The sequence below is a fragment of the Cucumis melo genome, chromosome 11, assembly GCF_025177605.1.
Source record: "Cucumis melo cultivar AY chromosome 11, USDA_Cmelo_AY_1.0, whole genome shotgun sequence".
Taxonomy (NCBI): Eukaryota; Viridiplantae; Streptophyta; class Magnoliopsida; order Cucurbitales; family Cucurbitaceae; genus Cucumis; species Cucumis melo.
Window position 1 is genome coordinate 1,673,283 of NC_066867.1, and position 27,884 is coordinate 1,701,166.

At 30.2% G+C, this 27,884-nt stretch overlaps 3 protein-coding genes across 3 annotated transcripts; 2 read left to right on the forward strand and 1 right to left on the reverse strand.

Annotated features, from left to right (window-relative positions):
- Window positions 1-2,014: 2,014 nt before the first annotated feature.
- On the reverse strand, window positions 2,015-2,787 carry LOC103497426 (60S ribosomal protein L26-1-like). The gene has a single exon (XM_008459615.3). The coding sequence runs from the start codon at window positions 2,588-2,590 to the stop codon at window positions 2,150-2,152; it is 441 nt and encodes a 146-aa protein (XP_008457837.1). The 5' UTR covers window positions 2,591-2,787; the 3' UTR covers window positions 2,015-2,149.
- Window positions 2,788-9,100: 6,313 nt separating this feature from the next.
- LOC103497425 (mitochondrial outer membrane protein porin 2) lies at window positions 9,101-11,789 on the forward strand. The gene is made up of 6 exons (XM_008459614.3): window positions 9,101-9,447; window positions 9,524-9,591; window positions 10,477-10,587; window positions 10,703-10,789; window positions 10,906-11,114; window positions 11,225-11,789. The coding sequence occupies exons 1-6, from the start codon at window positions 9,399-9,401 to the stop codon at window positions 11,529-11,531; spliced, it is 831 nt and encodes a 276-aa protein (XP_008457836.1). The 5' UTR covers window positions 9,101-9,398; the 3' UTR covers window positions 11,532-11,789.
- Window positions 11,790-21,111: 9,322 nt separating this feature from the next.
- On the forward strand, window positions 21,112-21,498 carry LOC103497520 (precursor of CEP6). Its single transcript, XM_008459733.1, has one exon. The coding sequence runs from the start codon at window positions 21,112-21,114 to the stop codon at window positions 21,496-21,498; it is 387 nt and encodes a 128-aa protein (XP_008457955.1).
- Window positions 21,499-27,884: the final 6,386 nt, after the last annotated feature.

A 27,884-nucleotide genomic window follows, 5' to 3' on the forward strand; every position in this document is an offset into this window, starting at 1 on the left:
GTTATACATTATCAAATCCTTACTGAAATGAGAATAATGTGTTCATTTAGTCGTGATTTATGATTTTTATTCAAGATGTTAGATTAATTGAAATTTCATTCGATTTGTTACAAGTGTGAACATCGATAAAGAAAAAACAAATAAAAAACACACTTTAGCGACAATGAAAAAGCAACACAACTAAGAATAGACTTATCAAGTGGTAAAAAAATTTAAATCTCTTAAATCTTCATAATTCATAATCACTCAAATATAATGGCTAAAACTTTTCACACTGTACTTAACTCCTAATATTTGTTAGCTTAAAGCTTAAATGAACATAGAACTACTGTAATCGAATCTACATCAAAGACAAATATCAAGCATCAATTATAACATTCACAAGGTCCTGGAAGAAAAGTACACAGTGATGATGATAACTAATGGTTATGCAAATTGATTATATTTGTTTTGGGATGGAAAACCAGATATCGATCGAGGAAAGAATGGAAGAAAATAAAAAACAAGGTGAACTACAAAGACAAACAACAAGATTAATCAATATAAGCTTTTCAATATTAATATCTTTTATTTCAACTTTTGCGTCATAAAAATGGAAGGTTATGTTTGGACGTAAATTTAAAATTGATAAAAACATGTTAAAAATCAATCATTCAAAATTCCATACTCCAATAATTCAGCAAGAGAAAAAAAAAAACAAACCAAACATAGAATCAAATTACAAATAACTCTACTCCGTGGAATACCTCTCCAAGAACTTTTCAAAAAGAGAAAAATCAATCAGACATTCTTCTTCGATAGTGTGAAATTACAACTTCAACTTTTCGAAAGCAAAGAATCGAGCTTCGGTTCAAAATTCATTCACAAGAAAACTACTAAAAACAATTTTCAATCAGTATAGATAAACGAAAAGCAAATAATTTGAGTCCTGAGTTTGCAGAAAGAGCAATTCTTAAACGTATGGACTCATTTAAAGAGCCACAGCAACTAACCATACAAAGAAAACCTCTAAACCAAAAGAATATGAACAAAAGAATTATTACAGAATTCTAGTAATCAAAGTCCATTGATTACATTGATTAACGATGCTTCAGTTGAGAAAAAGATAACTATCAATCTAAATTCAACAATATAGGCCACCCCTCCTAAAGGAATGAGTCAATGAAGTACACTCCTAACGAATATAATGCAATTTCCTAATGATATGAAAATCTTAAAGAGGGGAATGTGAAAGGCATTTCTAGGCTTCATACCATTATGAAAACAAACCAAATCCTTCACAGCATAACATGATATATATGAAGACTACAGTGCAGGTAACATAGTCGAATGACTCCCAAGATCAGTAACTATTTGGTTTTTAGTTTCTGAAAATAAAGCCTACAATTATCCCTTTTCAAATCTAAATTTATTGTTTTGTTCATTTGGGTATGTGCTTTGGCTTGATGTTCCTTGGATTGTTGTTTTGTTTGGTTTCTCCATTTTTGTAGGCTTCTTGTCATCCCCTCCTATTCATTTCATTGTATTTTTTCTTCTTTCGATGGGGTTTGTTCATCTTGCTCTCGGGTGTCTATGGTACCCTTTAGATATTTCATTTATCAAGGAAATGGTTTCTTACTAAAAAAATAGGTAGCTTTTTTTAGAATTTGACTAAGAATTCAACTCTTTTAATAATAAATGGAGAGAAAATAGACTTAAATTTTCAAAAACCAAAACCAAAATAGTTAGCATCCGGCTAAGGGATGAAACATTGGATAAAAGCAACATAGAAAATTCTTCAATTAGAAAATAGGAACCCAAAAGGCCAAAGTTCAAATCAAACTGATAATTGCTTTATGTCAATCAACAACAATGCCTGTCGCCCAGAAACTAAATCAATATCAATTCTTAATTCAAATGACAAGAACAGAGATATTAAGAAAGGAATCTTATGATATTGCATTGAAAAATTAAAAAAAAAAAAAAAAAAAAAAAACAGGTATTGAGAGCAAAGGCAGAACTCGAAGCATCAAAATTAAAAACAATAAAACATTGTCTCCTCATTCCAGAACAAATAAAGACAAAGCCTCAAGTTTGAAAGCAAATCAAAACAGAGAAAGAACTAAAAAAGAACTAAGAGGAAATTTCAAAAATTTTCACCAGATTAAAATTAGTCGACGCTTTGCATAATATCCTCAGCAGTGAATTTAGTGCCCTTATCCTTATCTGCAGAAGCACGACCCTTAGCCTTACGATCAAGCAACGACTTCCTATCCTTATCCAACTTGAGCTTCGTAATCATAACCTTCGACGGCTTAATTCCAACATTAACAGTGGAGCCATTCACCTTCTCTCTAGTGATGCGCTCAATGTGAATGATCCACTTGCGACGGTAGACCTGTACGACCTTACCTTCACGGCCTTTGTAAGTTCCTCTCAAGACCTGAACTTCGTCGTCCTTCCGGATCGGCATGGAGCGAACATTGTACTTGGAACGAAGGTCGCCGGAGAGAGGCGCACTCATCAAAATCCGCCGTACGCTCGACGGCGCGGAGAAGTGAGCCTTCCGATTCTTACGGCGGGAGCTGGAGACTCTGGGGTTGTACTTCATTGTGATTGATTAGGGTTTTTGGGTCTCGGAGGGAATTGAAGTTAACCAAAGGCAAAGAGGAAGAAAAACCTAATTTTAAAGCTTCATTTTATATTTAGGGGATTGTAGATATTGGACTTGAATTTACCAAAATACCCCTAACTCAACCAACGATCTACAAGCCTCTTTATGAGTCAATAACACAAAAGAGAGAACACCCACCCGGCAACTCCTACATACAGAGGGAAGGAGAAGGGTATTTACTTATGCATAAAAGAACTATCTCCTTTCTTAAAGACGAATTTCGTTATCCAAATCCGTGTTAAATAAATTATTGAATTTACATACTAATAACAAGTTTTAGTGGCAAGAACGAGTTGAATTTAGAGAGCATGTTAATTTCTCAAATAAACTAGTTTTTAATCGAAGTAACTAGGGGTTGAAGTTGTTTTGAATTGGAAAAGATTATTGAATGAAACAAAAGAGGATTGTAAACTTCAATGAATGAAAGATCCTAGCTTGGGTCTAAACGACATTCCATATTTTTATTTGTTCGATCATGGCAATTTCATTACTTGATCTAAATGTTAAATCCCAACCAATTTGATTAGAGACGCTAACCAAATTGTCCTAAGTAACTAATTGATACAAATTGAACCGATGGTGCATACAAAATTCAAATTAATACTAATCACGAGGGGAGTAATTTACTTTCAAACGTCTAGTTAATTATTCTATTGATTTGATTCTAAGTTTGGTTAGATCGAGACTCTTCTAATTGATTAGAATTGTAAGCTAACTCAACTTCTAGAAAAATATACTATCCAGTGTCATGATATTGTATATGAATTCAAACAAAAGTGTTTGAAATATAATATGCTTTACTAAAGATTAAAACTAAATCAAATCATCCAATACATCAAATCAAGTGCAAAGGCTCACAAACAATGAAATATGAGAAGAATCCAAACGACCCAAGCTAGAGAAGTATACCTTAGCCTCTTATCCACACGTCAGATGATGAGAAATTTGTTTGGGGACATAAACTAGTTGAAAGAGATAAGAAATAGGGAGAAAACAGTAGCAAGTCGGATGGAATCTGATATTTTAAAACTTAGCGACGAAAAAAGGTATATATAAAAACTATATGGCGTCGCGACATTGGCAGTCACTTGTGCGCAACAAGTGTTCGGAGCACCACGACACCAAAGCCCTTTCACAATAATGCGCCTTACTGCCTTACAGTGTCTTAATGCTACAAAGCAGAAGCCTAATTGGCTTCTTTTGATCACCTATTTGCGTCGGTTGATGCCATTTAACCTTGTATTTGCTCGATTAAGTCTCAAACGAACATAATATTGATTTCTACCATTGAATTGCTCAAAACCTACAACATAGCCAAATAGGATCATAAAATACTCTAACAATTCTGGTTTAAGCAGAATAAGATAACGTATTTTCGACGTTATCACTTTCAGTAATGTTACGCATGCCTTAATGCAAATCGTATAAACCGGTAGCTTCTAAAGTTCATACAACATCCATTTTGAATATGCAGTTCTTAAAGACAAGTTGAAATTCAGAGAATAAATACTCATACCTAAAAAGAAAGTCAAGAAAGAAACTAAAAATAATTACCTTTTAGACATGAAAGTTCTCTATGGTACAATTTTGCTTTTTCATATTTGAAAATAAATAGTTATTTCTCAAATTTCTGTAACAAAAAAAATGTAACTATCCAACTTTTTATACTAAGCTGAGGTCATTACTAAAAAGAAACAATAACAAGAGACACTTTCTTGAAAATAGGGAAACTAAATTTTCATTAAAAACGGAATATTGAAACACTGATACATATACGCGGAAGCAAGACTGAGTCCCCATATGGCATGCCACGGATCCTTATTTGTCGCTCGCCAGCTTTCCTCTACCTTTACCTTTACCTGAAATATTAAACATAGAAAGAGTGAGTATAAACATCTACTCAGTAAGGGACCTGCTACTAGTCCCGCTAGGTGTTTGTTAACTTCCCATTAGAGTCCTGTAAAGAAGTACCCCTAAATTGGCACGTTCTTGAACACGTGCAAACTGTGATTCCATAGGAACAAATCTGATTTTCGGTGAACCCAAAGGAACACCTAGGACAATCTGGTTTTTAGTGTACCCGAAGGAAACACTAAGACAATCGGGCTGTGAGTTACCCCGTCGAATCACTCATAATCATGTCTATGTCAATGTCAATGTCATAAGGGACTGGTAATCACTTCAGACTACATAGTCATAAAAAAAGTGGTGATCTCGAGGGACACCCATGTGGGTACGACTCTAATAGACAAAGTTAACAGAACGCCCATTCATAGCATGTAGCATATCATAAACATCATAAACAAGACATGGATTTAATCTTAACGTCCTTAATCATGTGATTAATACACCATGCATCATCATCAACGTAAATCAGTCATCATCATCAACATAAATTTAATTTAATTTTAGATTTATTTGAGGATTCTTTAAAGGTTCAACTGGCTAATTTTTTTAGATTTAAATCTTGGATTTTTCCCAACCAAGGTTGAATTGGTTTCAACCCCATTTTCTTTAAGTTAATTAATTTGGGAGAATTTTTGGATGTTAGCCAATTGCTATTTTTATTAATTAAGATATTGAGTTTTTCCTTTTATGATTAGGATAAAGTTAATTGGAGAATTTTTACTGTCAGCTAGGCAGTACTTTGTTTGGCTAAAATATCCAGATAAGAGATTCTCCTACTAGACATTCGAACTGAATCTAAGAGAACGCATGTAATTATTATTATGCATTGTTGGTATCTAAAATGCATAACTTGATGCTATTGATAATGAATGTCATTATATGGATGATTGATGATGATGATGATTGATATTATGTTTATGACTGATTTATGTTGATGATAATGACTGATTTACGTTGATGATGATGCATGGTATATTAATTACTTGATTAAGGACGTTAAGATTAATATTCATGTCTTGTTTACAATGTTTATGATATGCTACATGCTATGGATGAGTGTTCTGTTAACTTTGTCTATTAAAGTCGTACCCACTTGGGTGTCCCTCGGGATCACCACTTTTTTTTTGACTATGTAGTCCGACGGGATTACTAGTCCATTATGACATTGACATTGACATAGACATGATTACGAGTGATTCGACGGGATAACTCATAACCCGATTGTCTTAGTGTTTCCTTCGGGTACACTAAAGACTAGATTGTCCTAGGTGTTCCTTTGAGTTCACCGAAGACCAGATTTGTTCCTATGGGATTACAGTTTGCACGTGTTCGGGAACGTGCCAATTTAGGGGTACTTCTTTACATGACTCTAATGGGAAGTTAACAAACACCTAGTGGGACTAGTAGCGGCCTTACTGAGTATATGTTTATACTCACTTTTTCTATGTTTAATATTTCAGGTCAAGGTAAAGGTAGAGGAAAGCTGGCAAGCGACAGAGAAGGATCCGTGGCATGCCATATGGGGACTCAGTTTTGCTTCCGCGTCTATGTATCAATGTTTCAATATTCTGTTTTTAATGAAAATTTAGTTTCCCTCTTTTCAAGAAAGTGTCTCTTGTTATTGTTTCTTTTTAGTAATGATCTCAGCTTAGTATAAAAAGTTTGGTCGTTACAAAAAATAAAACAAAAAAGTTCTTCGAATACGTTGATAGTTGAGGGACTTAACAACAAACTCTCACCTTGTCCACTTTGGCAAATTACTCAAACACCTTTAATGTTTATGTTCACTTCCCGACTTATAATCTTTCAATATAGGGTAACTAAAGTATCTTCTATGTAAAAATTTGGTACAGAGCTTTACAGTGAGCAACCGTATTACAATTGTGAATGTAAAATGAAAAGAAAACATAACTTCTTCAGCTTATCAATACAAAAAATTTCATCAACTGCATTCTTTATCTCATTAAAACTTTGGCAAGCAAATGTTGACCATATTAACCACCTTTCTTACATCAAATCCAACAACCAATAAACAACAAGGGAAGGGGATATCAAAAGATGAGGGAAGATTAAGCTCTCAAAGATGGCTTGTGCTTCTCAAAGTTTGATAGATCATTCCCAAGAAATCTTCTTGAAGTCGATACTAACAGAAAATTTAGAAGAGTCATGAACCACGCAGCCAACACTAATAAGAGATTTAATTTAGAAAAGTCATGAACCACTCTCTCCACGTTGTCACTCATTTCTCTCTTTGTTCTAAGATGTTTTGTCATTAAACTTTCACTTGTTTTAACTATCCAGACCTGAACTTAGACACTTTATGTGGGGGGATGCATGTCAACAAAGAGATCAACCTTTCTTTGTAGATGTTCCAAGCATTCCACGAGACTTTATAAAATTTCTAAAGCTCCAATATGCACCCAAACAAAAGCAAAATTGCAAGCCTTATTGCAGTTTGCAAAGTTTTCAGCATCCACCTTCAAAATTCCAAAGGATGCCAACCAGCCTTATCCACCATAAAAATATGCCACATATTGGGATAGACTAAAGCCAAATAATCTTGTCCAGCTACAATTCCATAGAACATTGGATGTGGACTCCCAATCTTTCCTGCAAAACATACAAAGAAGAATAGTACTCGTTCTTTGCAATATTGTCATTTGTGGGAATAATATCTTGAACGATCTTCGAGACACAATGTTTTGTATTAGGAAGGGTCGACTCATAGCATTTCAAATAGATTTTCACGACGAAATTTTAAGATTCTCAATAGAAGATGATGCTTCATTAAGAGTAAATAAATAAATGCCTAAACAATAGTCACTTTTTATAGAGAACTACCCTTTTGGGTCATAGTTCCAAATGATTTTGTTTCTAAAAAGCTCATGTTTCGACATGCATTTTGAAAATGACCTCGACATCAAGGAAAAAATTACATCTTATTAAATCTTCATTCCTTCCCCATCAATGTCCCTTAAAAGGTTATTCATCACACGTTAGGACACATCTTCTTCTTCTTCTTTTTTTGGTTAATCCATGGGTCTTTCAATAAGAATGCACCAACCGTCACCCATTTTTAACCTCAACTTTTTCTTGAAAAGTTGTCTACCGCAGACTATGTTTCTACATGTGTGAAAAAGATGGTTGTTGCAAATTTGAGCCATCAAGAAGTCTTCACTTTTATAGTACCATTCTCTAAGGATCCTAGCCAATAAACAAATAGAAGATGTACTGTCAACTAATTTAGCAAGTATGACTTAGCTGAAAAGGTTAAGGTCTTGAAAACCAAATCCACGATTTTCCTTGCTAATGCATAAACTTCTAATTTCTCTAGTGAAGCTTTTGCTTACCCTCATCAGACTCCACCAAGAAACGTGCACATATCTTATCGCCAAAATATTCTGCTTTCTCAAATAAATATGAAAATTTTAAAATAAGTGAGAGTAAACTGCATGTGCTCCACCCATCTCCTTGTTTTGTAATGCTCCAAATGTTCTAAAAATGACATTGACAAAAGAAGGAAAGTTAAATTTAGTTAAATTGCAACTACCTCAATTGAAGTTGAAGAATATTGAATAAAGATATTCAATAACATTAAAAGTACTTTTGAACCATGATACTAAGGGATCGTTGATTTCAACAGACATCTTAGATTCCTAATTTTCATGGAGTGGCTGGCATCTGGACTACCATATTTGTTTTGCACTATTGTAAGATGTCCCAACATCTGAAGATTTTTGGGGATCTTAAGATCCCCAGACAGAAAACGTCTTGAGAGTTTTGGATGCCCTTTTGAAAGATGAGTTTCTAAATTCTCGACATATCTCATGTTGAGTGCAAACCAATAAGATTCCCCCAATCTATTTGTACAAGTCCCTTTGAGCTATTTGACCATTTGTGAGATGAAGGATCAAACCTCAATCCTCGAAGTTGATAATACATGTTTATGCTATTTGAGCTATATGTCTTATTAAATGACCAGTTAATCCAAACATTTAAACTAATAGGTGAAAATAAATCTAATATTATATCATCTAACATTCTCCTCACTTGTGAGCTTGACGTATATAGAATACCCAATAAATGAAAATCAATATTAATTATTGTGGACAAAGTAATATCACAAACAATTTAACACATAACTTTTTGTACCATCTACTACAATACCATGTTTAAACAACCAAGTATTAATTTAGACTACATTTAGTTTCGGGAAAATTTAATAAATTAATGATAATCTTAAAAAGTAAGTCTCATTTGATTACATTTGTTCATTAACTGTTTAGCACTTGAGGTCACCTACAAATCTATTATCAAAACAACGAAGAGTGCTTAATTTGATTGCACTTGAAAATTACGTAAGACCTACTACATTACCGTTATAAAAAATAAGAATTTGTCACATTTACAATTACAGTTACTATTATCGTTATTGGTAGGGCCAAGAGTGAAAGATAACAACAATGATAAATGCCAAATTCAAAGGGTAAATAAAATATTATAAAAAATAATCCAATCATACTTATAATTAAGATCTATTACAATTAATCTATGGATAAAAACTTTGTATGACAATGGGACGAAATTTGATTACAAATTGGTTTATGTGGTAAAAAGGGTACATTGGTGTAGTAGAAAGGAGAGATGAGGAGCGGACCATGAGAAGGCCAAAAAAATCGCGTAACTCATGGTGAAAGTGATAGGCCCCATCACTCTAAATTTCTTTATGCTTTAAAATACTTCACATTTCCCCATTTCCTTTTCTCTCTCCCCAATTCTCCGGCGGATCTTCTTCTCTCTCTCTCTCTCGTTTCTCTCTGCAATTCCGATCCCCAAGATGAGCAAGGGACCCGGCCTTTTCTCCGACATCGGCAAGAAAGCTAAAGGTAATTCCTCTTCATTCCTTTCCTTCCGATTCTTCATTCATTCATTCTTACTTACTCTTTTCCTTTTTCTTTCCAGATCTTCTGACCAGGGACTACATCTCCGATCAGAAATTCTCCGTCTCTACTTACAGCCATGCTGGAGTGGTAACAGTCATTTACTTCTTTTCTTTCCATTTCTCTGTCTCATGATTCCATAGCTCTAGTTTCAACGCATGGTTCGTTTGAGGAAGGCGTTGGTTTTCAGTTTTAATGTAATCGTATTCGATTTGGTAGTTTTAATTGTTCTTTGAAGTGATTCTGCTCTCACTGTTTCGGATAATTGTGCTATTGTACTGTTTTCGTTTCAAATTTGATTAATACTTTGCCCTCGTTTTATGGATTTTCTTTAGAAAATGTTTTCGAACTTTTATGGTAGAGATGCCTGTTTGGATCTATTAACTAATCTGAAATGTTGATGGATTTTTGTTATGTTGAAGAAATAAGAGAGAATAATTTAAGTGTCTAGCAACATTTTAAAGTTATTGTAGATCTAACAAAATATATCCTGTATGGATTTCTTCTAGTAATATGGCCTACTACTGATCTACATTTCGCTATATTTGCAAATTCTTTTGCATTTTACTATATTTGCAATTACTTTGGGTTTGATTGCTATATTTGCAACTGCTTCAAGAAATAATGAAGAAAATGTATGCATTTTTCTGGCTGATGGTACATTTCAGCTGTTATATGTTGTTATTGCTGTTGGATTTTGTTTTACCTTGTCTAAATTCTTCAGCTGTTACTGTCCTTTTCTCTTCCTCGTAGCTTAAAGTGTTGTTATTGCTGTTGAATACTCACTAACTTTAATTATATACGTTTTCTTAGCTGAAATTGTAGTTTTTGAGTAGTTTGATGAATACCATAAGTTCATTTCAGCCATCCTGCTACTAGATTCTTTCTTCAATTGCTGGTGCATGTTTGGTAATCTGATTATGCAGTGACTTCATGTCAAATTATGTTGATTCATTATTATCCTTACTCTTATAGGTCCTTACCTCAACCGCAGTGAAGAAAGGGGGACTATCAACTGGGGATATTGCAGCACTGTATAAGTACAAGAATGTTACATTTGATGTTAAAGTTGATACAGAATCAAATGTGAGTTATTTTGCTTCCTCGCTTGTGTTCATTTCACGTTTCTTTTTCCTGACTTAGGTTCATTCTATGTATTCTTGTGTTTCCATCTGACTCATTCTTCTTTTTTTTTTCTTAGATATCTACCATCGTCACTTTAAATGAAATAGTTCCATCCACAAAGACTATTGCTTCAGTCAAGATCCCCGATTCTAACTCTGGCAAGGTAAAGTCTAGCATTCTTTTTATTGGAGTATTGGAGATTTGTACTAAAATCAGAGTTGGAGATCTCTTTTATACTTCAAATAGCCTGTTTCTGATTATTCATCCTTGTTGTTGTAGTTGGAGGTTCAATATTTCCATGATCACGCAACCCTTGCTACTGCAGTTGCCTTGAATCAAAATCCCTTTGTCGATGTTTCAGCCACCATTGGTACTCCAACCATTGCCTTCGGTGCAGAAGCAGGCTACGACACCACTTCTGGTAACTTCACAAAGTACGCTGCTGGCATTAGCGTGACAAAACCTGACTCATCTGCATCAATAATCTTGTAAGATATCATTCCTATTGGGAGAAAATATCACTTTTGCCAAACCTACAAGTTCTTTTGTTATGTTGGATCTGTTGCACATTCTAATTTATAGTCTCTCCCTATCATAGAGGTGACAAGGGAGACTCAATAAGAGCTTCCTACGTGCACTATTTGGATCAATTCAAGAGGAGTGCTGCTGTGGGAGAGATCACCCGAAAATTCTCCACAAACGAGAACACTTTCACAGTAGGCGGGTCGTATGCCGTTGATCATCTGACAGTGGTGAAGGGGAAGCTGAACAACAATGGGAAGCTTGGGGCACTTCTACAACATGAAATTATTCCGAAATCTTTGTTGACGATCTCGGGCGAGATCGACACAAAGGCATTGGACAGAGTTCCCAAGTTTGGTTTGTCTGTTGCCCTCAAGCCATAATTATTTCAAAGGTTTTCTTTGAGAAAGGGACTAAAATTCTTGCGTTGCTCGTGGAAGAAGAGCACTCAATAAGTAGTTCCACAGATTCATTTCTTTAGGTACTGTGGATTTGTTTGTTTTTTCATTTACCCCCTCCCCTCTATTTTGTTTGTTTTTTCCTTTTTAGGCTTTGGAGGAATTTGGTTATTTTGACAATCTATATCCTTAATTATATTGGAGAGAGTTAATGATTTTTGATTGGTTGAAAAATATTCTAAATTCTGATTTCATTTCTTATTGCTTTTAGTTTTTTTTATTTTGTTTACAAAAGTTGTGGAGTCTATAGACTTTTATTTTCAAATATGATGAGAGGAAAATTAGTGTAAGTGAACATACTTGATCATCCAAATTGACAAAGGATGCATTGTTGGAATGAATTTGGTTTCTATTTGTTTCTTCAAAGAAAGAAAATTGATGTTCTTTTAATCTCTATTTGTTCTGTTTTGATTTGATTAGTAATTTATTTTTCTTTATTGTATAAAATTGTTTTGACAAAATTTCCCAACTTTCTCAACCATATTCAAATTGGAAATATAAAGTTGTCTATGTTTGGGTTTTTTTAGAACATTTTTTTTATGAACTATGTTTGAATTTTTTAATCATTAAAATTATGATAAAATTCATACCATGACAAATTTTTCAAACTATATTTTAATTAAATCAATTCATAACATTGTTTTTAACTAAAATGGGATCTAATATAGTTCTATCTTACTTCTAATTTAAACCTTAAATGTATCAACATGAAATAAATTTCTATTTTCGAAGGGTTCGGTTTATTGTAAAAAATCACTTGGAAGACAAAAATTTATTAAACTTTCTCCTTTTTTTACCATTTCTGTTTTTAGTATCTGCTACTAAACTGTTTTCATTGAATTTGAAAATATTTTTACCAAAACCGACTCTAATTTTCTTTTTGCCCTTTTGCTTATACTAGTAAACAACACACATGAAAAAAATTATAATTTTAACTTAATTTTATAGAACTGAAACAATCAATTCAATATTCTCCAAATTCATTATCTTCTTCTCTTATGTCTTTTTTTTTTTCCTATCGGTCGAATGTTGAATTTGATTTGTTTGCACAATTCAAATTCTATGTCTTAAAGTGGAAGATAGAAGGGTTGTTAATTGTGTAATAATATAACATTATTTAATATATGGAAGATGTGAAAGTTAGGTAGAACATTAACTAATATCGGTTATGGAATTAAAACTTTTCTTTTTTTAATAAGAAGATGAAAAGTTAACAAAGTGTAACTTTTATCTTATTGAATGTGAAAATGACTACAAACATTAAATCTATGTAAATGAGAAAAAACAAGACTAAAAAAAGTTATAATAAAATGGTAAAACATCCACCAAAATCATTTTTTTTAAATTATAAAATTATAAATTTGAAATCATAAATTTTTAAATGATTTTGTAGGTAAAAAAATTAAAGGAAAGACTTTAATATTTTTTGCTTTACACATTTTATTATCTTCATGCACACTTAATAAATCTAACAACTCTTACATAGTTTTAACAAAATCAAAGTATAAGTCACTCAACCATTTTATTAATAAAATAGCTTTAATAAAAAAATAAATGAACGAAAAAAACATAAGCAAGATTCTCATGGTTACATTAAAAAAAAAATCTCAATATTACATGATTTAAACATAAAGCGCATAGATATATGTATATGTCAACCACGAAGTTGGTTCAAGTTTTCCTAACTTCTGTTGTGTACTAAAAAAAAAATCTGTAAATGAAGAAATATACATAAGCATACTTCTATATTATACAAAAAGGTAGGCAACAAAATAAAAAAAAGAAAAAAATTAGAAGAGAATAAAAAAACATGATTTGATTTCTTCTTCACCCTAAAGAGATACAAAAGAGTTAATATGTGATTTGTGAACATGAATGGAAAAAAAGAAGATATTTATACCCAAAGATTTGAAAAGGAAGAATTTGAAAAGTTAAAAGAGATACAAAAGAGTTAATATAAGAGAAGGGAATGCGAATAGTTGGAAGATTGAAGATTAAAAGAGAGAAGAATGTGAATGGATTTGGATAAATTTAAATGACATAATTAAATGGATATAAATTTTAAAATTTTGAGAAAAGTTATATAAGGAGATGAAAAGTTAAGAAAGTATAACTTCTATCTGGTGGAATGTGAAAATGACCAAAAACATTAAATATATGTGAATGATAAAATTGCCTTTAAAGCAAAACTAAAAAAAGATATAATGAAAAAGTAAAATGAACCTAAAAAGTTTCTTTACTTTTATCCTTTTATATATACTATAGATTACTTCATCATGAAGTGAAATTACTGAATACAACCAATGATGCACAAGGGAGGAGCGAAGATCTAGCCCACGCTTCTCAATTCTTGCTCCTATTATCCCCCTCAATTTCCTTCTTCCATGGTCATAAAGTTTTTTGCTCCTCAATTCTCACTCTCATTCTTGCTCCCTGATCCATGCTTGGGTTCCTTATTTCTAAAGAAAAAAAAGAGCATATTTAGCTATTTGGGAAAGAGTTTAAAGAATTTGAAGAAGAAAATTAAATAATAATAATAATAATAAAAATAAAGTATGCAACACCTTCGATCTTGAAAATGGAAGAAACACTCGCAACCAGAAAAAAGAGGTCGAAGAAGCAAAAAAAACGACAATATGTTTCAACCATGTTCAACAGTCTAAGTTGCATGATTAGATTTTTATAAAAACAAGTTGCAAATGGAATAAGAAGGAAGAAGGGCAAACAACGAGTAAACTCCATCACACTTTCATTTTCGACTGATCTAGAAATTTTACCCAATGATAATGTAAACAAAAGAATAAAAAAGCATAGATCTTTAAAAGTTAGAGCCTCTCAAAATATGCAATCAGCTTTTTACTTACATCTGTTCTAGTAGAATCAACTAAAACAATCAATTTTATTGAAAACATTACTCCCGTCTTAATAGAATTGTATCTTATCATAACGACATAGAATAATTTGTAAAGTTGTCGTAACATTCAAGCTAATGAACTATAGTAAAACCAATAAGTGCCAAATTGAACCGATGTATGTCCAAACCATAGGGAATTAACCAAGCTCGTAATTTGACCAATTATTAATTTTTTTAAATATATGTTTTATGGTTACATAAATATCTATTTGAAAAAGGAAATTGCTATACATGAAACCAAGAAGATAACTACAATAATAATTATCAAGTTTATAATGGTAAATAAGCATAGAAGCAAACCTTTGACTTTTTTATTTATTTTGTTATTATAGTTTTTCCTCTTTTAGAAGTTTCCAACTTTTCTTCCATAAAAAAATTATCAACCAAGTAATATTTTTCATTTTATTATTAATTTTAAAATACTAAATATCTAACAAAGATTCTTTTGAATGGGGACCAACCAACCTTGTGGCAAAAACCTTTGTAGTTCGTTACATATTTATCCTTATTTTCTAGATTCTACATGTCAACACAAATAAGTTGAAAATGAAATAAGTGGTCATAGTTGGGTAACGTACAGATTCCCTAAAAGTTAAGACAATGGCACAATTACCCAAAAAAAAAAAAATTCAAAACTTATGACTTTCGTGTTTTCAGGTTTACCAAAAATGACGGGAACATCCCACCCAACCCAATTACTAAACTTGACACGATCCAAAAAAACTCCTTAAAAGTTGGTTGGATATCTGATGTATTGTTGATACTGTAACACACGTTGAGTTTAGGAGAGGGACGTGAATAAACTGAATATTACATCTAAATGAGAGGGATTCTAAGTACATGAAAATAAAGTTAAGAAAGACTTAAAAGAATTAAGAGTTAATAGTACCTATATCAACAAGATGCATCCTCATTTTTTGTGGCTCAATCATAGAAACTCTAAAGTTAAAGATGTTTAACTTGGAACAATTCTATGTTGGGTAACCTTCTTGGAAATTTTCCTAGGATGCATGTAAGTGAGAACAAAACATGCTAAAAGACAAGTAAGAATGATATTGTCAGGTCGCAAAGGAATGTTGGGGATCCAAATTCCAAATCTTGGTCTGAATTATGGGCCTAGGGTATTGAACTTGAACGTTGTTTGATAAGTGATATATCGTTGATATGTTGGTTGATTGTTAATATACTGTTGATCTACTATTAACAACAAACATAAGTTGTTTGATATGTATTGATATATTGTTGATATACTTGAAAGTTGTTTGATATATAAAATCGATTGATATGTGATATACAACTTATACTACATTATAATTGATATTCTTCAAAGAGTTGGTTGATATGTACTAATTAATATATTGTACGTTGATATAACTTTCGATAGACTTGATATACTAAAACATTCTTTAAATTTTTGGTTAATTTATTGTTGGTATACTATTGATACACTTGAAAATTTATTTATATGAGATATATATTATTACTGATACATTATTGAAGTTCTTTAAAGTTATTAAATATTTATTGATATATACGTCTAATATGCTATTAAGATAGACTTAAAAGATGATTAATACGTGATACACATTTGTTGATACACATATAATGTTGGCTTTTTGGACGATATGGTTTAGTTGAGTGAGTTGGTTGTGTGCTTACATTTCATAAGATGCCTTAATTTCAAGTTCATGTGATGATCAAATTGCATAGGATTAACCTCCCTTCCTCTTAGTTAGATTGTTCAATTACATCACACCTCTATCCCTTTTTCCTTGTCATTGTTGTTAAATCGTCTATTTCATATTCTAACCCCTTTATTATATCGTTTAAAACTTTAGAATTATCTCGTGAGAAACTACTCTTTAGGCTCCCTATAGTTGAACCATGTCTTCTATTAATTACTATAAATATTTAGTTTTTATAAATTTCTTAGGGTTGTTGATCTGGTTTCTTTTGTAGACAGTGTTGGACCTCTTGATGGAAAAGAAGATCTTTGGAAAGAACAAGTAGTATTGCCCCATGCACGACCAATTTCCAAGTAGGGTTTTATGTTTTTTTGAGATTATGTCCTTGTCCCACTACAATTTGTGATGCTTTAATTTCATTGATTGATTCTATAATGTCAGTGACCAACGATGCATGTTAAATATGTTTGACATTGCATGCTTTATCAATATGTTTGACATTCCTCTTCAATTTCATTCTAAAAATCAAAAATTGAATATGTGATTGCTTCCTTCATTTAATAGTTCCATAAAATTTATTCTATCGTAAAATGATAAATCATGCTATAGTTGTAGATATTTTAATTGAGCTCTCATCAATAATCAAATGCAATGGTGCCTAAACTAATCGTTGTTTAGGCTTTGAATTAAAGAAATCATATTTTTGTGATAAACCGATGAACAAAATAACTAATCCATCTGTTTACCTCTAAATTATCTTGGTATATCTTCTAAACAAAATCACATGCTTCCATCATCTGACCAATATTAAAGTGAACCATCGTTGTAAAACTACAATAACACACATATTGATAAATGATATCGATCAATTATCTGCCAATGTTTCTCTTTAATGTTTGGGCACTGACCAATATTAAAAGCTGAAATTTAATAATATTGTTGCATTTTATTTCTTTTGTATACTTTGAGAAACGATAATACTCACGTTTTAGGTTTAGATGATTGTATGTTTGGGTTAATTAAGTCTCTGGATATGAGCTTTATGACTTATAAGTATGCATGAATAATTTAACAATTAGATTGCATGTTATGATACCAAAAGCATTTATGATACAAATCTGTCTTATTTAATTTGGTACCATCAAACTTTGAACATGTGGTCCAAAATTGAGCATATTAATTTTCTTCTCTCTTTAGTTTGCTTTCATCTTTGAGTCAAGAATGAATAACCCAATCCAAATTTAATAATGGTTCTTTTACAAATCTTCAATTTCAAACCCCACAAGACAAAGTTTTAGTGAATAGAGATATATATTATGTAAAAACTAATCAAGTGATTCTCTCAAATTAGAATAATAGAAAGTACTTAATTCACTAACTTCATGGAGGGTGTGGAGAAAACGAAAAAAAGTCGATGAAAAAGTGAAGATATCATCGAGCTCTCTACTATATAAAAATAAACAAAATCAATAAAATAAATTTACTATATATATATATACATAAATGAAACAAAATCAATTAAAGTAAAATTGACAACATAGAATATGAGGAAAGCTCATGGTCTCATAATGAACAATGAATCTTATCCTATATTTAAATATAATGTTTAGTTACCATAATTTAGTGAATAAATAACAACAAAAATTTTAATCAAAGATCTAAAAAGTGATGCGAAAATGGCCATAGCCACCACCTTAAATATGATAAAGTGTTCAACCCACTTTCTTTTGTCCAACTCTTTTCTTTTCCCCAACTGATTCTTACTTTGAATAATAATAGACAACTTCAAGTAGAATCAATTTGTGTCATTCCTAAAAACTACTCTAAAAGATATGTACTTATTTTCAATTTAAAATGGAATCTTTATTTTATATATAGGTACATAAAAAAAAAAAAAAAGAAGAATGTAAAAGAGAAGTCTTCCTCGAGTTGGGGAAGAAAGTTTATATAAATTACACAAAAAGGTATCTATCAACTATCAAAGTAGTTTTATTCTTCTACAAGTTGCTGATGGACTGTATAGCACATGTGATCTTAGTTTAATTTTCATCCAATGCTTTAACCTTAGTTTCATTTTTGGTTTAGATGCATACTTAGTATGTAATATTATCTCTAGACAAATAAAGAATATAAAAAATGTTAAATATAGAGAATCAATACACAAATTTAAATCGTTGTCTTTTATTTATTTATTTATATATATATATATATATATATATATATATATATATATATATTTATGAGTAATGAAAGAATAATTTTATTTATTAGAGAGAATGTTACATGATACTTAATAAAATAATATCTATAAAGTTTATGTGTACTAAGGTGCTTTGTTAATCTTACTCTTTTTGCATGTGTAGTTTTCCTCTACTATTAATGAGGAGATTTCTTAGACTTAAAAGTGTTTTTTTTTAAATTCTTTTTCAATACTTAATTATTTCAAAAAAAGAAACTAACCAATCAATTTCTAAATTTACTAGACTTTATCAATATGGAAACACACATGAGCCAATCAGCCAACCCTACCTCTTCTAGTTAAATCAAGCAATCGATTATAACAGTTGCGAATTTAATTATAATAATATTCATGTATGGAAAACTTAAAAGAAAACAAATGGAGGTATTTTCCAATTCATAAGTTGATGCAATTCAAGTGCAATCATGTTGTTCAACTTTGGACTTAGCTATTTATCATTTGACTATAAGTTTTTTGTTCAAGCTAGCCACAATTGAGACGTGAAGAAAACAATAATTAAGATTAACTATCTTAGTCATTCATTCACTCATAGTGATATATATAACTAGGTAGATAATTTTTTTTTCATAAATATAACTTTGTTACCTATATATTCAAGATGATCTTACTAATTTTGCATGATTGATTATCATAGGGAAGATGATATACTCGTGATTCTAGACTGAAGGTGATATTAAATTCAAAGATTTATTTGTGGTTTGTCAAATCTCTTCACCTTAAAGTCACAGTCAAATATTCAGATTCCATCAAAAAAGTTCTATGATAATCAATCAAGCTATATTGAAAAGCATGGGTAGTACAAGCTTGATTTTATTCTTCTTTTATATTATATATATGGTCATTGTTTTTAATTTCTTATATATATACATATGTATATATAGTTTATAATTAAGGGAATCATTTAGCCAACAAAGACATCAATTCTTAGCCAACAAGACATCAATTTAAAAATTGAAATTGCAAAGTAATCAAGGACAAAACAAATGCCTATCACTTTGTTTTGTCACAATAAAGTTAGTGTACTAAAAGTTTATGGTCAACCCACACCCCCTTTCTTTGGTGAATCGGTGTGCATAATACTAGGTTAGAATCTTAGCCTCGGTTGTTAACCATTTGATTATTGATTTTTAGTTTTTGAATGTTGTTGGGCACTCGGATCATGTTCTTTTTCATTATCGTTGTGGGCTCCTTGCAATAGCATAGTGCCAAGTCTATAACAATTATATCTAAGTTTGTATAAGGAATGTATAGTTCAATTAAGCATACAAAAAATAGTCCTCTATATGCCTCATCTCGATACCCTATGGGACATCTAAGCATACAAAAAATTTGGAGATTGCTTATTTTTCTTTTTGGAGGTCATCGAATGAGGCTATTATTCCCCTTTTATGTGACTCTCGATTATGACTAACATGTAACCTTGACGATGTTAGGGTTGCTTTCGACACTCAAGATTGCAGGGTACCAAACCGAACGTAACTCTATTATTTCTCACATTTGGTATACATTTACCAACTTGGATCAGTCAGCCCCCTTGAGGTATCGACTATTACCTTCTGGGTTGTGTGTTCCTCTATATGCCTTATCTCAATACCCTATGGGACATAGGTCCATCCATGACTTTGACTTTGCTTAGACAACCTTCAACAAAGGTTAAACTATATAAATACTATTTTCATTATATTCAATAATTTCTTTGGTTTGTGGTCTATCAATTCGTGCAAAAAGTTCAAGTTTTATAGTATATATTTATTAATTACTTTTCTCTAGCAAAAGAGTCCTTTCTTATATGATGTTTTAATTCCACACGTTGAACTAAAATGAGCCGAATGAGCAAACATATATCATTAATTAAACAATAATTTGCACCATAACTTAACAACCCAAATACAACCCCTAATTATAATATGTTAGCTAGAGTTCGTAAAACTCTAACATATTATAATTAAACAATAATTTGCACCAAACATATATTATAATAATCATTTCCTAAAAAGTTTTATGGAGTGTTAAAAAATTAGATAATTCAAATATAACTCATAAACTCAACCTAAAAGAATTTGCATCATAAACACACACTTTCTTAAATACACATTCTAAAATAGTTTTGACTATTTGAACCAAATACTACTATTTGAACGACTCACACTATAATAGACCGGATCTCTCATTCATGGACTACTCAACTCCATAGACTATAATAGTCTTCCAAACTCTAATCATAACAAACTATATTATAACCAACCATATATGCACTCCAAACAACCCTTCCAAGGAACTAAAAGAATATATATAATTTAAGTTATAACAGATGTAGATTGGAAACATGTTAATTTGATACACACACTTTTAAGTACAATTGTGTAACATTTTCTAATTTGATAAGGTCCCTCCAAAAGTTGACCTCAAACCATTATAAACCGTTCAAATCAAAGTATCATTGGAATCCCCACATGCGTTATTAGTTTATTCATTATTGAATGAGAACCCTCCATTTTTAGGCATTGCTATTAACCCTATAAATTCCACCACCAAATCATCACTTTCTCCTCACTCAACAAAACCATCCTTCCATTTCATAAACCCTAAAAAATTTCTCTTCCTTAACAAAGAAAAAAAAAAGAAAAAAAAAAAACCCTTTCTCAAATGGGAAATTACCATTTTCAAACCATATGCCAGTGTGCTATTCTTCTACTTACCATCTTCATAGCATTTGGAACTTATCAAATCCAAGGAAGGCCTTTGAAACCTCATACTTCATCTCATATTCCTTCCCACTCCTCTCTCGGTGACGGTTTCAGGGAGTCCAACGTCGGTAGCAAAGACGATTTTCGCCCTACAACGCCCGGAAACAGCCCTGGAGTTGGCCATCATTCAGTTCAAAGAAGTGGCACCATGGCTGCCATTGCTTCTAACAACCAATTGGTGCACAATACGGAAGGGTTGAAGGATGATTTCCGACCAACGGCACCGGGACATAGCCCTGGCATCGGTCATGTTCTTCATGGCATTGCTTCCAAACCAAATGCTTAATTTGAATAGTTAGCCTTAAGATTCTGTATTATTGTTTTATCCATATTTTTCATTTCGTGGGTCTTGTTGTGGAGCTGCTGCATGCTAGCAGCTTTAATTTCTTGTTCTTTCTCTAAGTTCTTTAGTATATGGAAGTGATTGTTTTGTGTTATTCTGTTCTAGTAGATAGGGTTAAATTATATATTTAGGGTTTAGGGAATTTTCTTAATTAATTCAAGAAACTTTTAATGTTTAAGAGATTTACTTTTATATATTCGTCTTTGCTTATTAATTTAAAATTTTACATGGTTTAACACTAAACTAATTTTATTAACAAAATGATGAAATGAGTTATCAAAATATATTTTTTTTAATGTTCAAGTTTAATTAGTACACAATTATATAAAAATTATCTTTGTGTATATTGTTTTTCATGCATTTTTACATTTTTACCATGTTTGAAATAAAATCTAATTATTACCTGTTTCTCTTTTCCTATCGTAGTATAATTGAAATATCACACTTTTAGTTATAACATATTACTTACTAATAATGTTCAAATTTAGTCTCTTCCCAAAGAATAAATATTGAAATAATTCATATTATTAGTACTTAAAAGACAATTTTGATAAAACTTGGTTAAATAATTATTTTTTATCATCTTTGAGTTTTGAAGAATATGTGTATTTGGCTCATGCATTTTCAAAATAATCTCGAAGACATACTTCATCCCTAAATTTACAAAATGTATTTATAATCTCCGAATTCTTTAGAATAGGCTTAAAAATATTCTTAGAGTTAGAAATATTATATACAATAACAATATGAATAAAGCTTATAGCTTAGCTTAATAGAATCTAAGTTGCATTGACCAAGAGATTAGTGATTAGAACTCATCACTCTCAATTCATTTAGAAAGAAAAAAATATAGTAAGACATATTATAGTTAAAGATAAGATATCATATTGGTTTTGGTATTGGTACGTGTACGTGTATGTTCGATATTGTTAAATACTTGTACTTTCAATAAATCTTAAGTGTTTCAAGGTTATTATTATTTTTTTAATAAAAATAGACTAAATATAATTATTCTCCCAATTTCCATGAAAAATAAAATAAGTTTTCAAAATTTATAGTGAAAACACTAAAAGTAACCAAAGTTTTTGAAATAATCAACAATATAATAGAAAAGCTAAGTATGGTTTCAATTATTCCAAATTTATTAAAAACACATATGTACTAATATTAGACATTTAATTTACATCCCGTTTTATAACCATTTTTAAAATTAAGTATATAGATCTTATTTCCATTTTTCACTTTTTTTTTTGTTATCTATATTCTGTCGATGTCTTAAAAAAATAAAGTCAAAATTTTAAAACTAATTAAAAAGAGTAGCATCTTTGAAAACGTTATTTTATTTTTTGAATTTGACTAAAGATTCAAATATTATATTAAAATAAAAAGCAAATGGTTACCGAACAAAAACTTACCAACACAGGAATACATGAACTAAAGTGATGTATCAACTTGATGGTTTATTATATTTCGAGAAGAAAACAAAAATGGTACACAACACAATGTGGCAAGATAGTAATAAATACTGAAAAGGGAATATTAAAAAGTTACCATTTGTGGCAAAGGACAACCATTAAAATTATTATTATTAAACTAAACATCACACCTTTTCATATATATTTCTTTTTCCTCTCTCTCTCTCTCTCTTTCTCTACAATATTTATTTATTTGATTTCTTATTATTAGTAATATTTTACATTTAAACTGCTAAAGCCTAGATAATCATAAAACAGAAAATTTATAGTAAAATATAGCTGGTGATAAAGATAATTATATTTTAACTTATTTGTTTTTTAATATAATAAAATGACTCAAAATATTTATAAATATAGTAAAATATTACTAATAGATATTGATAAACGATATGATATATTCATCACAAGTTATGGAATTTTGCTATATTTAGATACTACAAGAATTTTTACTTTTACCGATGAAAAAAATGTTGGCCAAAATTCAAAAAACATTGCTCTAAGTTATGCCGACGTATTTTTTTGCGTTAACAATATCGTCGCCGTATCCATGTCGGGAGAAGTTCTTGCCGATACAAATACGTTTTTTTTTCTTCAAAATTTAGATATAAGTTCTTGCCGACACAATTCACGTTTATAAGTATTCAACTATTTTTTTCATTTAAAGTCGTTTTTTTTTAAATATATGTTTATCATATTTTAAAATTTAGATTTTAATCTAAAACAATTATTTAAAATGCGTTTAATAAAATGTTTATCAACCGTTAACGTTGTTTTAGTTACCCACTAAATATTCACTTGAATATAAACTAGGGTAATTATTTTAAATATCAGAACCAATAAGAATACTTCTAAATATCAAAATGTCAATGTGAATTGTTTCCAAATCATAAATACAATTAGCTTAGAGCACTAGCTCATTCACTTTACTTTTTTTTTCTTTTTATTTTCTTTAATTTTCTTATACTAAAAGAGTTAAAAGAAATTATTAAATGAATGAAAAGTTTAAGAAAAGCTAGAGACTATACTTAGTTTACATACAAATGTGTTAGTAATTACAATTGTACTAAACATTCGGAACTTTTGGAAAGACATCTGCACCATTACCGGTTTATGGTCCACAAAAAGCAAATTGCTCAAATTCTACCGCCAGACCACAATCTCCCTTAACATCAAAGCGTTTTGTTGCCCTTCTTTGTAAACAACTCTAATTCGTGATATCATTTTGGAATAAAATTAGTGATAGGATGGCTATTCTCTAGCTCCCTTCACTCTTATCCTTTAAAAAAAAATTGCATTCTATATTTGTGTTGTTGTTTTTGTTATCATTGTTTTTGTGATTTTAGTATTCTGCCTCCATTTGTACTAAAATCCATCTATGACAGTGACTATAACTGGAAATCTAAAAAGCATTACAATAAATTTTAGATATCAAACTCATTAGATATTATATAAAACTAATATAACAATTTAACTCAAATTTTAATGAAATTCTATTTGCTTGAAACAAAACTTGGGTGATACTATCTTTATGCACCCTTAATAAAAAAATTCATGTAGCAAAATATATATATAGATTTTTTTAAAAAAATAGAAAAATTTGACAAACTATCGACACTCCATATAACAAAACCACTATAAACAAAATTTATTATACTTAATTTTTTTTAAATATTTTATTTTTAACAATTTCTTGTATATATTTGAAGGGAGAGATGCATGGCTGTACCTTAATGGCCATTACCCTATTAATAAAGTTTAAATGTTATCTTAGGCCATCTAATTTTAACTATGATATATTTTGTTTATTCTTCAACTTTTGTTCAATTTAGTTCTAACATACATGAAAAAATGTTTATTTTGGTGTTTGATCTACGAACTTTAATATATATCATGTATATTATACGTATGAAGTTATGAGTATATTTTAAATACTTTATTTTTATTGATTTACGTAGTTTGCTAAGTCTATCAATGTATATCATTGATTAAATTTCTTTGTTCAATCATCGTTAAAAGGGTTTCACAAATGTGAAAGCCATCTCTATTGCCCTATAATGTTAGATACCTTCTTAAGTTTGTAATTAGAAAAACTATCAAAGAAAAAAACTAATTTTCCATTTATATGAAGTGACCACCATCATGATCAAAACCATGAACATGACTCTCGAAAGTATGGACCAAACATGAAAAGACTAACTCTTGTGTTCTCCCACGCTGTGGTGTTGTTACGAGCAATAACAAGTGTGAGGACTTTCCAAGTAGCGAGATTGTTGTTGGAGGCAACAACAACCACGGTAGTTTCATCGACTTTAGTTATACGAGGAGTTTAAGTCATTCGACTAAAGTACAAGACAAAGAATACGAAATTTTTTAGGGTTGATGATCAACAAAGTGAAACCCATTGAATGCAATAATGAACTAGTTGTACCTACACAACCTTACCAGTCCCTCCGATGGTTTATTACAGAAGATGAAGAAGAAGATGATAATAGATAGGAAGTTTGAAAAATATTCCTTCAAGGGTTGATTCTCAAAGTTCTACTTGTAAAGCCTAAGTTCAGATGAGGTGCATGAAATTCTGAACCAAGATGACATTAAAAAGGGTAATTAAGCAAAGTTTCAAAAACTTTTCTTTTTTGCTTCAGAATTTTGACTACAAATTCAAGTATTTCTTGAATACTATGCATGATGATCTCTTGCTCATAATTTGGAAATTTCTCATTTAGCCATCCTTTTACTTTTTACTGATTAGTTTTGACAATCAAAAAATCAAACAAACTTTTCAAACCTAAATAAGAAAAAGTAGGTTTTGACTGCAAATTGATATTAATATGTTTTTTTACATTTTGAAAAAAGAAAAATTATTTAAATGAAAAAACCTCTCAAATATTTAGAAATATCATAATCTACGATAGTTACAATAGTCTATCTATTGCATCACGATGGACACATTATATTTATAAATGTTTTATTAATACTATGTTTATATTTTTTAAACAAAAACATTTTTTTAAGGGCAAATCATGGAGTTGGGCAATATCATGAGCAGAACCAGAGTAGATTTGGTACTATGTTGTTCGAACTATGTCCAATCTTTTTTTAAAAAAATAATATATAATTCAAAGTTCCCTATGGAAAATTTTAAAATTAATATAAATCACGAATATGAAATTAAGAGAGAAAAAAAAAATTGTACGAGTGAATTAATTAAAAAGTATAATGGAATATGAAAGTACTTCCACCCACATGTAAAAAAGGAAAACTTGGTACACCGAAAACTGCACCCAAAATACTTTATTGGATTGGTGACACCTGTTACCAACTATATAATATACACAACTTTATATACATAATTTTAAAATTAAATATAGTTTTTGTGTAGTCCAAAAGAAAAGAAAAAAGAAAAGGGTTTTTTGTTCTTGTATTTGGTTCCATTTCATTTGATGGGCACTTTTAATTGTTTCAAAATTGTCCTAGATTTAGTTCAAATATTTTTAATGGACTTTTTATTTTAAAAATTAATGGTAAATACAATAATTAGATCTAGAGTATTAGTAATCGTAGCAGAATGAATTAAAATTTAGATCAAACTTTCAAAATCTATCGTTGATAGACCACATCGTTAACATTATTTATCAATTTTACTGTATTTGTATCTTTTTAAGAAATGTTGTTATATACTTAATTTTCGAAGTGTTTTTGACTGCAATTACTTTAAATTAGACTTGGATTTGAGCTCATATGAGAGCCTGTGGTAGTTGGGTTTTTTACCTAGATGATCTTACAAAAATGTTTCGAACTTTATATATATATATATATATATATATATATATATATTACCAGATAAATGGTAAAATCAGAAGTTTAATTTAGACAAATAACAATAAGAAAATTTAATTATTAAATTGAAAATTTTAAATAAATAAATAAATTAATTAAAACGTGATATTTGAATTAAAATATAATTCAACTCGGAGATTTTTTAAAAAGTTTAAAAAATACTAAAATAACCATTAACTAAACTAAATACCACACATAATTGAAGTATCTATCTGACATCAAATAGATTTTATCTAAACATGGTATTTAGTTTAGTTTGAAAAATGTGATTCGAGATTAGAAACATGAAAGGAGAAAGATGAAAATGATGAGATTCAAGGTTTTTATTATCATATTTCATTTAGATCGCTAATAATAACTATAGCAACAATAATGAGTATATATATATATAGTGGAGAAAAAAATTGTTTATTATAATTTAATTTGGAAAGTAGTTAGATAAAATCTAATTTGATAATAAAATATAGATTCTAAATAAAATACGATAACAAAACATCTCTGTTACTAGTTTGAATCTTAGCAATTACAACATGATTTTTATGTTGTTACTAGTTTGAACCTTAATTAAGAAAGATGTTTGCTTTTCTAAAAACCATAACTTTCAAAATTAATGAAAAAACTCTTTTAATCTTTTGAATAAATTAAATTAAATCTAATAATACGATTTTTACAAAAAAAAAAAAAAAAGAATTTACTGTTTTAAAATTTGATTAATGAAATATAGACTTTGAATTTTGTGTAAAAAGTGATTTGTCCTTTGAATGTTAGGCTATGTACATGTATGATAAGAGATTTGTCCTCCTATATATGCACACAACCCTAACGACAAAAATGGCAATAGAATTTGCACATAAGAGCTCACATTGCATCCCCAAATGTGCATTTTCCATTAGGAATTCAACATATACAACATGCTTCCATCAATATACTCACTCCTTTCATTGTGAACTATACAACTAAACTAAAACTGAAGGCTAAAAGTCATTTCTATCTCTACATCCACGTCATTTTTGG

What these genes read in the sequence shown, in the direction of transcription:
- LOC103497425 (XM_008459614.3), top strand. Translation starts at nt 9,399, where the DNA reads ATGAGCAAGGGACCCGGCCTTTTCTCCGACATCGGCAAGAAAGCTAAA. An exon ending in CCGATTCTAACTCTGGCAAG is followed by an intron (nt 10,790 to 10,905) that starts GTAAAGTCTAGC and finishes TTGTTGTTGTAG; the next exon opens with TTGGAGGTTCAATATTTCCA. An exon ending in TCATCTGCATCAATAATCTT is followed by an intron (nt 11,115 to 11,224) that starts GTAAGATATCAT and finishes TCCCTATCATAG; the next exon opens with AGGTGACAAGGGAGACTCAA.
- LOC103497520 (XM_008459733.1), top strand. Translation starts at nt 21,112, where the DNA reads ATGGGAAATTACCATTTTCAAACCATATGCCAGTGTGCTATTCTTCTA.
- LOC103497426 (XM_008459615.3), bottom strand. Translation starts at nt 2,590, where the DNA reads ATGAAGTACAACCCCAGAGTCTCCAGCTCCCGCCGTAAGAATCGGAAG.